The sequence below is a fragment of the Podarcis gaigeae genome, assembly GCF_964106915.1.
Source record: "Podarcis gaigeae genome assembly, chromosome: 1".
NCBI lineage: Eukaryota > Metazoa > Chordata > Lepidosauria > Squamata > Lacertidae > Podarcis > Podarcis gaigeae.
Genome location: NC_139678.1, coordinates 63,355,145 through 63,371,683, shown reverse-complemented (window position 1 = coordinate 63,371,683; position 16,539 = coordinate 63,355,145). Strand labels below are relative to the sequence as shown.

The window sequence follows — 16,539 nt, the reverse complement described above, 5'->3', positions numbered from 1 at the left end:
GCAAACTGTCACGTGTTCATTTGATGCCTTCTTTGGCTAAATGATACAAAAATGAGAGTGTTCACTCACTCAACTCATTAAAAACTTGCACAGTGAAATAGTTGAAAGATGGCATTGTTGTGTACTGCACATTCTCCATGCACCCAGATAGAGGCAGGAATCACTGTTTGCTCAAGAATCCATAAGAAATGGACCACAACTTATTTGGAAGCTGTTTTTCAGCTAAAGTTTTCAGAAAGTCTTATAGAGTAAATTAAAAAATCAGCATAAATGAGAAGTTAATTTTTTAAAAATGCAGCAAGATGTTAAAAAACAAAAAGTCTTGGTTAAAGGTTTTTCATGTGGCACCATGAAAAACAAAGATGGCTCCAGGGAAACTTCTCTGGGAAAATAATTCCAAGGCAAGGTACCAGAACTGAAAAGGACTTGTCTTTCATCAACAGCCACTTTACTTAAGATAGTGGAGGGTCTTTGAATAAGTACTCTGAGACCCACCTTAAAAGTCCAGGCAGATTTAAGGAGGATCAGATGACCCTTTAGAAATCTGGAAGGTTTCTGAAAACAGCTGCCAAGATTGTATGCCTCAATAAGCCCTCCCAAATTCACCTTGTTAGCATCGGTGAAATATTTCATTACTCTGAGCAGTACCTGTCAACCCAGCAGTTTGAAAGCACATTAGTGCAAGTAGATAAATAGGCATCACAGTGGTGGGAAGGTAAATGGCGTTTCCATGCGCTCTGGTTTCTGCCACGGTGTTCTGTTGTGCCAGAAGCGGTTCAGTCATGCTGGTCACATGACCTAGAAAGCTGTCTGTGCACAAATGCCGGCTCCCTCAGTCTGAAAAACAAGATGAGTGTCGAAACCCCATAGTCACTTTTGACTGGACTTAATTGTCCAGGGGTCCTTTACTTTTTAAAATCAATAATGTCTACCTGTGTGTGCAATGGAAACCCACTTGGGCAACAGGATTTCTGTTTTCTCCCCTCTCCAGCCTCTCATACCCCCTCCTCCCAAATCTGCTCTGCTGGGTCATCCAGTCCTTCAGGGTATATTTTTGGGTGTGCAGATGGCTGCAGTAGGGAGCAGAGAATGGGGAAGGCTCAGTGATTATGCCATGTTGGACCACACCCTATTTCTACCGAAAAGAGAAATCAGTTAGTAGACCGTTATTCTACTAGGTGGGCAATTGCTTCTTCTTCCTTCGCAACTACATCCAATTGTGTGAAATTAAGACAGAAGCTTTGTTGTTTCGGGTAACTGAACGCTTCTCAACAACAGCGATAAAACAGATCCTTTGTTTTTGTCATCCAGGGTTTCACCTTGGTAGGCAAAATTAAAAACGTCTTCGTGTAAAGTCTATTATTAAACTAATCAGCATCCAACAATACAAAAAAGTTAGAGCATATGGAAAAATAGCTGACATCAGAGCAGGATAGACAGGATTAGATCTTGCATGATTTCAAGTACAAATAGATCCCTCTGGGACTTAGTGGATTAATATTTTCTCTCTCTCAGACACTGCTCGGAATTAATGAGGGTACCTGCAACAATGCTGGCAAGCTGCTGAGTCCTGGTGATGGGGTAGATGCTGCGTGCCTGAACAACTGCTGAAGCTATTTTCTTGGCGTGCCTCTCCTCCCCGTATGTTCTCAGGATGGACGCAAGTGCCTGTTGATCTAAAGCATTCACAACATCAGCAGCGGTGGGCATGTCAGGATACCTACGCACAAGAACAGCCAATTAGTTCACTGACGTCAGCTTTCATTGACAAGGGGTGAAGCTTCACAGCATTGAGACATAAAGTCAAACACACATTCACTGCATGCAAGTGCTTCTGAGATTTCTCAATAAGAGGCAGAGATCATTTTAAAGCAGAAATAGCTCCTTATCTTGTAAATCACCTCTTATTAATTCACATGGAGGCTTTCTCCCTCCAACCCTACCTCCTAACATTAATTAGCTATAAAGAGTAGTTGAGATGCCTTTTATCATAAACTTTAACATTATAGCAGTAGCTCAAATAAAATTTGAAAGACAAAACACTGCTAAGGCTGCCTTGGCTTGTATAATGCCAGGAGATGAACTCATTTTACAAGCAGATATTTTTCCAAGACATCACATTGCTTGATCTATTTCCTGATAAAAAAAAAGAGAACCTTAATCTCTGTGACCTTTTCCCTCACATCTGGTGTTATGAAAAATGATCTTCTGTGAGGTATTTAACGATCACTTAAAGGTCTCTCAATTCAGAAATGGTCTCTCTTTTAGAAGAAAGGTAGTAGAAATGATCAGCCTGGATAACACTCCCAGAACATAAGGGAGAAACCAGCATTTCTTTCATTTGCCTTTTTGCAATGATGTGAGGGATTTTATGTACCAGCAGCAGAGACTGATTCAGAGTCCTGTGTGCTCATCACAGGCAAGGGATTTTGTTATAAACATTAGACCACCCAAATCCACAAGTAGCAGTACAATCAGGTTGTACCATAGTACAAACTTAAGCAAGATTTATTGGCCTGAACCAATGTGACAATTTAGACACCAGAAAAACGTTGTGAGGCAAAGAAGTTTGTGTGCTTTAAGATTTCCCCCCAGCACTGTTCCAAGGTGCAGGGGGTGGGGAGGATCTTCAGAATTATAGATCTCCCAGAAACTGCAAAGTAGGAGACCACTGAATCAAAAATTATTATTTGTATTGCTTCTTTATTTGGATTATTTCATTTTACCCCATTAAAAAAAAAAAAAACCAACCACACACACTGTTATGAAATTTCAACAGGACTAAAGCATATTTCTTTCTTTCTTTTGGCGGTCAGGGGTTGATTGTTTCTTTTGTTTCTTTTTATTATTATTATTTCTTTTTTTACCTTTGTAACTCTTTTTGAAACTCTAATAAATATCATTTAAAAAAAGAGGGGGTTGATTGTGCTTTGAGTGACAGGAAATCTGTCAAGACCCTTAGCAATCTCATTTAATGGTTAATCATTCTTAAGAGAAATATACATGACTGATTTCAAGTGTAATTTATACGGATCTTGGCTTAGGTTATGCTTTTCCTGGCTATATTAATTTGCATTTTTAATACCATGGACACTCTGCTGATTTTTATATACAGAGCTTCTGGAAATAATTTTTGACTAAAATTTTTAAAGTGGTCTCTAATGTATTCATTCATTCTACCTGCTCTATCAATCTGTGCATCAGACACCAAAGTTCTGCCAGTTCTGAAGCCATCGGAATTGTACTAGCTCATTGCCATTGTAAACTATAGATGTTCCACTTGGCTCATCTAACAGTAGGCTCAATGCAATACTGATTCTAGAATACTTTTTAATGAAGTGTATTTATCGTTGAAGACACTTGGCAGGTTATACACAGCTGCTATACATTCAGTAAAATGTACAGCCACACAACGTAATACTCCAGTTTTCCACACTGACACTAGTAGGCAACAGTTATCTATGTGGGGCCATTTCATAATGGGCAATGCCTTGAAGTCAGTTTTAATTCAGAAGCTTAAGGAGTTTTTGTTTTTATTGTTTACAATTCCAAGAAACCACCTGGAAGAAAAGCATAATTGATCTAACCAAAAGGATAAGAAAGATGCTTATATAAGAATTGCCTCATTGGTCATACTCCAGCGAATCTTTTACATACATTTCAGTTCTGTGTTCCATATGGTTTGCTGTTGCTGTCATCAACCATAGTTTCTATTTTAAATGCCATACTTAAAATCCATGAGTTTGCAAACATTTGTAACAAGCCAATAAGCAAAACAAACACTGGCACTAAGGCCTACACACTGAACATTAGAAAAAGTATTCTGCCATGGGGGGTGGGGAGATGATTTATGGTGTATATGGAGAGATAAATATGGGGATTTGATCACAGCTCTGCAACATGAAAAGGAAATTAAATTCAGCATGCTAGTGAAAAATTGATTTCTTGTTGAAGAAAGAAATGTTTTATCAATGTGTACCTGCCACCATCCATCCTCATGTCCAAAGGACCATCTTTTCTTAGGGAAAAACCTCTTTCTGGAGTATCAAGTTGCATCGAAGAGCAACCAGCATCCAAAAGGACTCCATCCAGACTCCCTGGCTGCACTCCAGCCAAGGTTAACAAGGCTTCTGCTTGACTAAACTGTCCAAGAAGAGCTTGGATTTGTTGCCTACAAGAAAAAAAAGAAGAGAAAATAATATATATATAGTTAGCAGAAGGATAGCAATGTTTAACTTAATTTCCTCCTGGATCCCTATGCATATAATCAGCAACTCCTTCATCCGAAGTCAGCAGCACTGTGACTGGGATGTCTATTTTCATTGCAATCTGGTATGCTTACTTGGATAAGAACCTAACAGAAGTTCAAAAACTGTTTAAGTCTTTGTTCTACCAATGAAAAAATTAAAATGCAACACTAGTGCCCTATGATATGAAACATGGGTATGCAAACTAAGGCCCGGGAGCCGGATCCGGCCCAATCGCCTTCTAAATCTGGCCCGCGGACGGTCTGGGAATCAGCATGTTTTTACATGAGTAGAATGTGTGCTTTTATTTAAAATGCATCTCTGGGTTATTTGTGGGGCATAGGAATTCGTTCATTTTTCTCTCTCTTCAAAATATAGTCCGTCCGCCCCCCACACAAGGTCTGAGGGACAGCGGACTGGCCCCCTGCTGAAAAAGTCTGCTGACTCCTAATATAAAATATTAGATAGTCCCATGGCCTGCAAGAAGATCAAACCTATCCATTCTCAAGGAAATCAGCCCTGAGTGCTCACTGGAAGGACAGATCATGAAGCTGAGGCTCCAATACTTTGGCCACCTCATGAGAAGAGAAGACTCCCTGGAAAAGACCCTGATGTTGCAAAAGATGGAGGGCACAAGGAGAAGGGGACGGCAGAGGACGAGATGGTTGGATAGTGTTCTCGAAGCTACTAACATGAGTTTGACCAAACTGCGGGAGGCAGTGGAAGACAGAAGTCCCTGGCATGCTCTGGTCCATGGGGTCACGAAGAGTCAGACACGACTAAACAACAACAATATAAAATAAGACCACAGATGGCTGCTTTATGTGTCAAAATACATGGGTGTGTAACTTTTTTTAGTTCTAAAAAAGGAAATTAAGCTCAGTGTTGCTGTTTGATATCTTAAATCCACCCTGTTGCTTTATTCAAAGCACAGCTCTTGCAACATCAAGAGAAACAGTGATTGTCCCAAGCGAACACATTGCTTCCTCAACTGGTGCACACATTTTGTCAAGATCACCAAGGTGAATGAAATAACTCCCAGAGGTACACAATGAACCTAACCACCAAAGGTCTACTCATAAATTAACAGCCTTGCTACTGCTGCCAGATCAATACCTGAATGAGACTACGTGGAGGCATTTTTCAACCAGTTAATTGAGAAGTTGGGTGTGTGGGAAGGAAATTGGATTGAATGATGTGGTGTTCAGGGGCCTGTCAGAATGTGTCAGGGGGTACAAGTGTCAATTAGGGATGGACAAGCAAGCGAAAGGTATGTCCAACAGAAATAGAGCACAACGTTTCATTCTCAAGGTGTCTTGTTATCATTTCCCATTTATTTAGTTTAAAAAGACTATGTTCCACCCCACACAAAGGAAAACTAGGCTGATCTGTGTCTGGTTAAGAAAATCTGATGACATCTAAGCTCTAAAGAAAGTAAAATGGATGTGCAGCAATTCAAGGTCCTTAGCACATTACTATTTTTCCATAATTCACCCTTTTCCCCAGAAGACTCATAAAATCCTTGAGTAGTAGTATTTCTACTTTTCAATTGGGAAACTGTATGAGACAAAGGATGCAATTTTAAGTGAGCTGTCCAAGGATGAATAGTAATGATGATAAAATTGGACTGGCATTTAGGAAATTCACAACCCAAGGGTTTATAACTTCAAACATTGACTTTATCATAACCATCTTAGATATCCACACACACAATTTTTTTGGCCTTCGCCACTTTTTCCCTCCATTTTGCATAGCATCCACACTTGAATGGCCTTCTAACTACTATCTGAAATATTCAACTGATTCTTTTGCATTCCTTTCCTTTGCTGTGTTCCTAATTCCTTTGCATTAGGGCTTCTTCATTTTAAAGAAATATTTTAATCAAATTGCTGTTCAAATGTCGGTTGCTCCCGCTTTAACTGCCTGTTGTGTAAAAGCCACAGAAATAAAGTGGGGACGGGGACAGGTCTTTGCACCTACAATCACTTTCACAGCTATTGTTCGGCAGTTCATAGCAAGGGTAGGTAATTCCCAAATCACAGCATTCTATTCATGTCACTTGCTGCTTAATCTTAGCAGTTAACTGCCGCCTGCCAACACTAGCAACCCAAAGTGTTTCGCTTAATGTAAGGAACATGCCAAAAGTCAATGCTTTCGAAAAGAAGCTTATTTCCAAACTTCAAACAGAAAGGTCTATTTACAGATTCAGCTTTTTTCCGTGAGATAGTTAACATGTATGCCTACAAGTGACAATTTGCATGGACACTCGCTTGGAAAGGGGCTCAGTCAACTGTTATACAGCGATTACTCTCAAAAGCTAGCAATTAAGGATGGGTTTGAACAGGGTCAAAACTTCTGCAGCCATTGACTTTCTGACAGAGCAGCTCCAATTATTATTTTTATTGAATAAAGACCAAGCCCTTGGGGGCGGGGCGGGGAATGTTTTTAAAAATTGGGAGGAGAAACTGGCATAGAAAGAAAGGTAAGAGTACATGGTTTGGGAGTTTTTTTTTGGGGGGGGGAGTCCCATCGACTGCAAGAAGATCAAACCTCTCCATTCTTAAGGAAATCAGCCCTGAGTGCTCACTGGAAGGATAGATCCTGAAGCTGAGACTCCAATACTTTGGCCACCTGATGAGAAGAGAAGACTCCTTGAAAAAGACCCTGATGTTGGGAATATGGAGGGCACAAGGAGAAGGGGACGACAGAGGACGAGATGGTTGGACAGTGTTCTCAAAGCTACCAGCATGAGTCTGACCAAACTGCAGGAGGCAGTGGAAGACAGAAGTGCCTGACATGCTCTGGTCCATGGGGTCACAAAGAGTCGGACACGACTAAACGACTAAACAACAACAACAAATGGGGGGAAAGCAACTGGGCTGATTTTCAGTGATGCATGTGTGTGTGTGTGGGGGGTTGTCTTCTACTGATAGTGCACAAGCAACCAGCCACTTATTTCCAGATAAATGGTGTCAGTAGGGGATGATTTGCAGAGAACTGAGGGGGAGTTAACCCTTTCTTCCCTGCCCAATGTTTTCTCCTCAGTCAGTTTTACACCCATGTCTGTGATGAGGCTAGAATCTAAATTGTGCAAAATTATTTGGGAAAGCTATGTTGCAAAGCAAATAATTAAAAAAAAGTGTTAGGGAGGGACAGGCCCACCACTTCCCAACTGCAAATGCCCCTTCTTCACCCCAAAGCAGCAGCCATTCCAGTTTAATGTTATAATGGGGCCCTCATAACTTGAAGTTCTAGCACCAGAGAAGCACTCAAGTGGAATGTTCCTCTAGGTGCATTCACTTCAATTGGTTTTCCATTGTTACTGATGTTCACAGAAGAAGGTATTAACATGCACCAGAAAACATGGTCTTTAGATTCAGCATTGTTAAGGGAAAATTGAAAGAAGGTTCAAGAGAATTCTCATCCAGGTTTGTCAGAACTCAGTTCAAGTAGCCAATAGAAAAGAGACTTAACCAAAACATTGCTTGATACTATGGATATGGGGATGACCAGAAAGAGAACTGTATTTAGGACACCCTGGGATACTATTCAAGGTACCAAGTAATCCAACTGTTTCAGTCACTACTGCTGAGCTTTTAAGCTGTCAGCTGGAACAGATCTGGTTGCAGACGTTAAGTTTCCCATTTATCTGGGAAACTTTCAGGGAAGCTGCATTGACTTCTTGAACAAAACTACAGCTTTCTTGGCCAATTTTTAAAAAATCTCAAGACCTCTCTCTCTCTCTGTGTGTGTGTGTGTGTGTGAGAGAGAGTGAGAGAGAGAGAGAGAGAGAGAGAGAGAGAGAGATTGAGAGATTTGGACAGAAAGACACACATCAGTACCTCCCCTGCCCCACTTTGCTACCCAGCACTGGTGTTATGCCATAAACACCAGCTGAGAGATTTCTGGTGACAACATATAGACCTGATGCCAGCAACCAAAAGCAACTAATGGTCATTCAGAGGTCTTGCTGATGAACACACTGTTCCAATTACCTCAGCAGGATGTGTGTACAATAATTACTGCCATGTTGGAATCATACACAAGATGCTCTGCCTTAAGGGAGGAGAAATGAAATTTCACTCTGACCAATATGGCACTTGTTTCCCAATGAATAGATGGAAGTTGATTCACTCTGCCTGTTGATGTAAACGTTTTGCTAAGACAATGTTCATCCTTTTAAAAATATTTTAGATCCTTCAAATCCGTTTTGGCTGTTTTATCTGTTGGCTCTGCCACCTTTATTTTGTGTTTTTATTGCTGTTTCATGTATTTTATGGGAATGGATTCTTTTTACTTTGTTTGAAGCTACCTTGAAACCACCTGGAATGAAAGGCAGAATATAAATCCTATAAATAAATAACACCCAGTTCAAGAATGCTAAGAATATCAGTCTGACAATGAGGAGTCAATGTCTCTTGTGTCAGCAGGTCCTCCAGGTGAGCATTGTAACTCAATAGGCTGGCATTGTAATCAGAATCCTGTCCAGCATAAACAGTCTCGTTCCCTAGGACAGTTGTTCTGAAGCCAGCAGCTATAGTTCAGAGACTGCCTGAGTTGCCTGGTCACTCTACAGAGTACCCAAGAACAGACTCAGGTCCTGGCAGGATATTTGAATGAGATATACTCAGTCTAGTTTCTAAACTGTTGCAACCTACTCAAGATCTTCTGCTGATACTCCTCTGACAGACAGAAGCTTGTACAGGTATGTGTTGAGGACCACTCTCCAAGAAATGGAGGCTGAGGAAACAGTTCTTTCTCTTCCTGACAACTACGTGGAAAATTAACTATCTTCTTCGCAACAAACAAACAACAGCTGTGTCTGATCTGAATGTGTAGATACACCTCCACAGGTCACAGAACCAGAGTTGGAAAGGATCACAAAGATCTTAAAAGTCCAACCACTTTCCAAAGCAGGAAATACATTGCTGGGCATCTATTTTGTGCTTAAAAACATATAATGAAGATGAGGCCACCACCTACCAGGATAGCCTGTTTGACGGTTGAATAACCCATACCACTAGGAAATTCTTTCTAATATTTACTCTTAATCCTTTATCTTGCAATTGGAACCCTTCTGTTTGGGCCCTATTGCTTGCCTGCAGCATTATTTAGATGTCATTGTGAAGTGCTTCAGGGATCCCTGCTCATGCTTCACCTTTTGACAAGCCCCAAATACCCTGGAGGCAATTCCACTTCACCTTCACCAAATCCAATACCCACAACTACTAGCTATGTTAGGATAAGGAAAGAGATAATAGACCAGGGTGTGAGGAGAAGATATATAACTAAAGAGCAACTCTGACTGATCTCTGCATACTATGTGCTTCAAAGCCACTATGTGATAAGGGAGGTTCCTCCCTTTGCCGGAGTCAATTTAGTTTTGTCTCTGCCTCCTGTCTCAAGGGCATGGCTTCTCCCAAAGGATTTAGAATTCCCCACCCCCACAGGAGAGTTTTATTTTATCTTTAAACTCATTTGATGTCTCAGGAGGAATAAGTATGTCTGTATGGAGATAATGCAAAGACTGTAGGACAGCAAATATACAGGACAGTAACAGCAAGCAAGCAAACAAAACGAAAGATTACAAAACAGTAATATTTGGAATTCTTCCTCTGTCGAAGCCTATGAAGGTTTAATTGTTTTTTAAAACCCACATTTAGTGGTTAGAGATAACTGCAGATATTGCTTTAATGATAACTTTTATCTACATCTTTAAATTCACATTATAGTTCTCTGCCCCAAGGCAAACAGTAGGAGTGTAACCAAAAAACAGGTCAAAAATATGAAGATTTCTTTTTTATGGCAGTTTCTAACACACACATACCCCAATATTTTTTAAAGAAGTTAAATGATGCAGAAACATGAAAAAATATTACAGTGTTTACCATTATTTGTGCATAGTGGCAGCTTTCTTATGTGTAATCCAAAGGCCTCTCAATTCCAAGCGAGACAGCACTTCTCACACAACCCAGCCCACAATGTATTTAGGCACCAAATATTCATTGTTTGTCTATAGGTAGTGATGCAAATCCAATCCAAAATAATAGAATTTTAAATCTGAATGTGACGGACCTTCTGTTAAAGATGGTTGTTTTCAGACTTTCAAACTTCAGACAATGCAGTTCCTATTTCTGTCAATTAGGATCTTGACGATAAGGGGTTTCATGGAAAGTGCAGGTATGAAACATTAACAACGTTTTCTGTATTTGTTGGGAGGTTGAGATGAGCCCAACAGCTAAACTCTAACCACCAAGATTGTATATTGTGAACCAGCTCTCTGCAAATGATGTTTAAATGCTAATCACGTTATGCCTAAATTCCCAAGATGACATACAAAAGCAACAAAGAACAAAACAACAAGTGGAACTCTCTTCCATGGCACACCAGAGCTGGACCCCTTGTGCTTTTGATCTTTTTGCTGGCAAGCAAAGACTTTTCAGTTTACACAGCCCTTTGGCCACCAGGTATTGTATATTTTATTCCCTGCTCCACCACTCTGTTTTTTCTTCTTTTTGTATGTGCTTCTAAATGGTTTTGAGTGTTTAATAGAGTTACTTAGTTGATTTGTTTAAAAAATATATTTCTAATGATTGTGTGTATTTAGCTGCATCTGTTTTAATCTATGCTGTGAGCCATTTTGGATTCTGTACTGGGAAAGGCTGGTATTAAATAAACAAATGCATACACACACAAAAACAAAGCATGTATCTGGCACAAGTTCTCAAATTAAAAATAAGGTAAAATTATTTGAATAGGAAAATATTGTGTCTCAGTAGGCAGAATATGCTACATCTATCCACAAATCACAGCAAGCTCAAATTTATATTGAGACCTCAGGACACTTAGCAATTTTAGAAAAGAATCACATGCTTCAACTATGGCCAGGTTAAGCTTTTTGTTGTTCCAGGTCCTGTCAGCAGCCATCAATCTCCGAACGTAAAGAAAATGAAAAATGGCAGGATGAAAAAAAATCCAATTTCTTTTAATATACACTGCAAGCAAAACTCATATTATCAAATTTAACAACTGTCATTCATGGCTTCCTACTGCAAACGAAAAACCACAGAAATGTTAATTTCAAGCACCTATAGACTGTACTGTACAATTTAATTACACTATAAACTCTAAATGACATATTCAAGAGTCCAGATATTTGGAATTTATGGTCAAAAACCCACAATGGATTAAAGGGCTCTATAGCTAAACGGTCATATTTAGGATACAAAACATATTGTGTAGAGCAACTGGAAGAAAGGAGAATCCCACTAGTGCCTGATGGCTGGTTCACACCACGAGGGCTACAGCTACAGACTGATCAAGACTTTGCTTCATCTCTGGTCGCCCAATTAAACATGAAAAAAAAGAATGGGTTAATAGTATACTGACACTTCTTCTGCATATGTGTAAGTTGTTCTGTTTATGGTTGCAAAATTAAAAATAGTAATAAATAATAGAACAAAAGATAACATACTGGTGTGGAGAAATTTACTGACCAACACTGGCTTAATTTAGTGACCATAGGTTTGAAGCAGCTGAGTGATCAATAAAACCAGCCTTGGGCATGACACCATCACACAAACGGTTCTAGTCTCCTTGACTGAGAGGGAGAGCCTTTTGCTTGAGCGAGAGTCCCAGTAAGAGTTTTAACTATTCACAGAACATCACAAATTGTAATAATTGTTTATGATATTAAATAAGTATATCAATGTGCATTTAAGAAGAAGAAAATCTGCAATAGTATATTGCCGGGGGAAAGTTAGGAAAATGACTAGCACTGGTCTACATTCAGAAGAGAGATGCAGATATAAGGACTTGCTAGAAAATAAAACCCCAAGGTGCTTGTCACCAATGGATGCGAAGGCTCAAAAAAAGCTCAATATGGAGGCCAAGATGGAGACAGATTAAAACTGCAGAGTTTTGAAAAATTAAAAAATAGAGTGCGAGATTGGCTTCATTATTACCAGATAATGGAGGCTTATGTTGTTGTTGTTTAGTCGTTTAGTCGTGTCCGACTCTTCGTGACCCCATGGACCAGAGCACGCCAGGCACTTCTGTCTTCATGGAGGCTTATAATTTGGATTAAAAAATTGGCTTCCAGGTGGAAAAATCAAAATTGGAAATAGAACTGCTAGATCCCAAAATTAAGAACTTGTCAAGAATGTATAACTTGCTGTTGAAATGGAACACTCAGGACGAAATGGTGAAATCTGTTATGATTAAATGGGCACAAGATGTTGGACACAACATTATGATGGCTGACTGGGAACAGTTATGGACCACAGGTATGAAGTTCACGGCATGCAGTGCCTTAAGAGAGAATATAATGAAAATGATCTACAGGTGGTACATGACACCAGTCAAGCTTGCAAAAATTTATCATTTGCCCGATAATAAATGTTGGAAATGCAAAGAGACTGAAGGTACATTCTTTCACCTTTGGTGGACTTGCCCAAGGATTAAGACCTTCTGGGAGATGATCTATAATGAAATGAAAAAGGTATTTAAGTATACCTTTCTGAAGAAACCAGAGGCCTTTCTTCTGGGCATGGTCGGCCAATTGGTGCCAAAGAAGGATAGAACCTTCTTTAGGTATGCTACAACAGCAGATACTTATTGCAAAGTATTGGAAGACACAAGATCTACCCACCCGAGAAGAATGGCAGATGAAGGTGATGGACTACATGGAATTGGCGGAAATGACTGGCAGAATCCGAGACCAGGGAGAAGAGTTGGTGGAGGAAGACTGGAAGAAATTTAAAGACTGTCTACAGAAACATTGTAAAATTAATGAATGCTAGAAGGTTGTTGGAATGAAGTTATGTGGTTTTAGCAGAAATGTTTTAAAGGTTTAGGAAAAAACAGACTGTTAATTGGTGAAAGGAGGGAAAGTAAAGTTACATTATATTAAGATAAATTACAGGACAAAAATTGGAAAAGATGGAAAGGATTTGCTGAAATAGTTAACTTAACTAGAATACAAAAAAGGGAGGTGTGAGGAGGTCAATGAAACAAGCAAATGAAAGTTAAGTTATGGGAAGATTCAATGTGTTTGTTTTTTAATGGATTTTCTTTTTCTGATTTTTCTTTTCACTTTTTCTTTTTCTTTCTTTTTTCTTTTTTTCTTTATTGTGATGTGCTGTTTTGTTTTTGTTTAATATGGTGTTTTTACTTTTTTCTTTTGTAACCCTTAAAACTTTAATAAATATTATTTTTTAAAAAAAACAGACGAGAGATGCAATGTGGTCAATTTCAATGTATGTTTCGTAATATAATTTTACATGTGCTATAATACCACTTGTGCGATGACATAAACCAGTACTTCTGAATGCAAATGCAGCCATATTTTGAAGAGGCATGAACGTGCTTTCTATTATTCAGTTTCACTTGAACACTCTGAACCATCTGCTTTGACCCAGCAAAATGCTGTAGTATCAACTGCACAATAACTTCAACCAATCAACCAACTCTTCTTTGCAAAATGCAGCTAAGTATTGGTCATTACATAGAATCAAGCAATTCCATAACTTCAGATCTCCAATTAATGAATGCATTCTTACTCATTTCTCCCAACTCAGAGCACAATCCTAAGCATGTTTCTTTTGAGACAGGTTCAATGAATTAGGGGAGGTTACTCACTAGTAAGTGTTTTTAGGATTGTAGCCTTCACTTTTTTGAATATATGGGATTTATTACCAAGCAGTAATGCAGTATTATTCAATCTCCATAAATTTACACATCATTCTGGAAACATTTTGGCCATGAACTACAAGTCTCCTGCATAGTTAAGTCCGATTTTTATTTAATCACATCAATTCAATTTAATATTGCTAAATGGTCCTTACATTTGTGCTAATTTAAAATGCATCTGTGTATTCATCAGGGTGTAAAAACCAATTCTGATTTTTAAAACAGACAGAAATATTAAGGGTCCAGAAAGTAGATGAAAATGGACTGTCAAAATAGGATCTTTCTTTCCACACCTACATATTCAATTGTTTGAACATATGACTCACACTTGAGCTTGATTTACATTTTGTAAGACTGTTATAAACACTCAGACTAGTATATAACTTTTATTATCTTCTCTAAAATTGGACAACAAATGTTACTACTCCAAAGTTTTTCTTCAGCTAGCAAAACTCATTTATACATCCCACCCCCTGCCCCGCATCATAAAATGTTAACTCTTCAAGGAGGTCTTTTCATAGAAGTCTTTTGTAAACTTCTTCATAGCTTTTGCCTCAACAGTTCTGTTGCTACATATGCATACCCTTAGCATAGTTAGTGGTAGTGCTGGATGAAACAATGAATGATAAAGGAATTATGCCTCTTACAAGGTCTTTAGTAATTGCAAGAGGTGCCTAAGATGCCACAGCAAACCCCAGGTTAAATTAAATCCTTACAAGAAAAGATGGTGAACATTTTTGGCTACGGGAATCTACACTGAAATACAAGCATAGACAGTACACTCTCAGATCTTCCAGTCTACTCCTTTCAACCTAAGTTTGATAAAAGAAAACAAGTTCCCCAATTCACCTTTAACTGGTGCATAAAAACATGGTGCAATTCATTTTCAGTAAAAGTAAAATCCAATTCTCTTTAAATGAGACTAGTTAATGATCTCATTGTGCAAGGTTTTCAATAGAAATCTTGTCATTTCAACTGGAAGTTTGTGATAGGGTAGATTGACTACTGAGAACAGGCATTATTATTTGTGTACCTACATAGGAACATCTAGAAAGCAGTTACAGTATCTCTCTCTTCCCCTTTATCAATAGATTTGTTAGCAAGGTTTTAGTTGTATCCACAACAAAGCCATTTCTGGCAAACCAAATGCACTACACACACACACACACACACACACACACACACACTTAAAATGAAGGTGAAATATATACAAAATACTGCTTTTCAATCTCTTCTTTACAAAGTCTGTAAAAATATAAAATGCTTCTACAGCAGGGTTTCCCAGATTTGGGTCTCCAGCTGTTGTTGGACCACAGTTCCCATCACCCCTAACTAGCAGGACCAGTGATCAGGGATAATGGGAAGTGTAGTCCAAAACAGCTGGAGATGGGGGCACTGAGAGTAAGGCTCCCTTTTTAAATAGCAATTTAAGCCTTTTTCCCCCCAGAAAATAAAACCACATGTGTGAAAAGGAATAATAACCTAACTTTTTAAAATCTAAAGTCTCTGAAATGCAAACAGGGTAGGTGATTAAATTTGATGAGAATTCCACATATTATTGCGGGCTTCCCATTTTGTCCCTTACAAAAAACCTTTTTGTTTTGATGACTTTCCAACAAGATTTTAAATAAATAAAAAGCTGTAGTCAGATGAGTTCATTAGGAAGTGATGCGTGAACTGGAAAAACTTACAGAGAAATCAACTACCTAGGGAATTGCAGTGAACAGTCACTTCTGCCATCTCTCTTGGAATAAGCATGTCACTGTGTTAAGGATGTCATTCTCTGTAAGGCTGCCAGGCATACAGGTGCAACAGGAAGAGGGAAAAGGTCACTGCCTTGCCCACTGTTCAAGACATTTTAAAACCTGATACACAACATTATTTATTTTATACCTCGACATAAAACATTGTGACTGAACAGGATACAGCCTTTCTCATGAGGTCCTTAACAATTCAGTAGCCTCTAAGTGCAAGGAAAACTGCCCTGTCTTTCCATTTTCATCTGGCAACAGGTAGGTTCTCTGCTTTGGCATAAAACAATCCCAAATTTTCCAATGGCAAAACATGGCTAATGTAGTTATTATACAACATCTCTCCAAGCTGGTGTCCAGGAGAATTTCCCCCCTGACAATTCCTTGCATATTGGCTTTCGCAAACATGGCAAACCTGCTTCTCTGGCAGAATGTAACTGATACAAAAAGTGGGGAGGGTACTATTAGCTGCCAGAAAAGGCATTGTCCACTATTCTGAGCTGGATTAGGAACCAGCAGTTCTAAAGTGCATATGGAACTCTGTGTTCTAATATGCTCCCCTCCTTTCTTTTATATGCAGAGGAAGGTTTTTGAAACCGCACAGCAAAGTCTTTTTGCCTCCTGGATTCCAAAAGAGGCAGGACAGGAATCCTACTGCACAGGAAAAATGACTGCTGATCTACCATAATGTATCTTTATTAGTAAGGTCAACAGAAGCCAAGGGGATATTTTAAACGTGAAACATTATGAACTCTGTGATGTCCATATGAAAGACAAAGGGTGTGCGGATTTAAAAATAAAATCAGAAGCATGAAACACAATTCCAGAAGCTAAATTTTAAGGAAGAGTTG

The 16,539-nt window shown here is 39.0% G+C and overlaps 1 protein-coding gene across 3 annotated transcripts in view; it reads right to left on the bottom strand.

Annotated features, from left to right (window-relative positions):
- METTL15 (methyltransferase 15, mitochondrial 12S rRNA N4-cytidine) overlaps positions 1 to 16,539 on the bottom strand; it is an 84,854-nt gene that overhangs the window by 11,028 nt on the left and 57,287 nt on the right. For all 3 annotated transcript variants that reach the window (XM_083751928.1, XM_083751930.1, XM_083751929.1), the window contains 2 exons: positions 3,980 to 4,171; positions 1,542 to 1,720 (listed from right to left, as the gene is read on the bottom strand). In XM_083751928.1, coding sequence (XP_083608054.1) covers positions 1,542 to 1,720; positions 3,980 to 4,171 — 371 coding nt within the window. The remainder of the gene's footprint in view (positions 1 to 1,541; positions 1,721 to 3,979; positions 4,172 to 16,539) is intronic.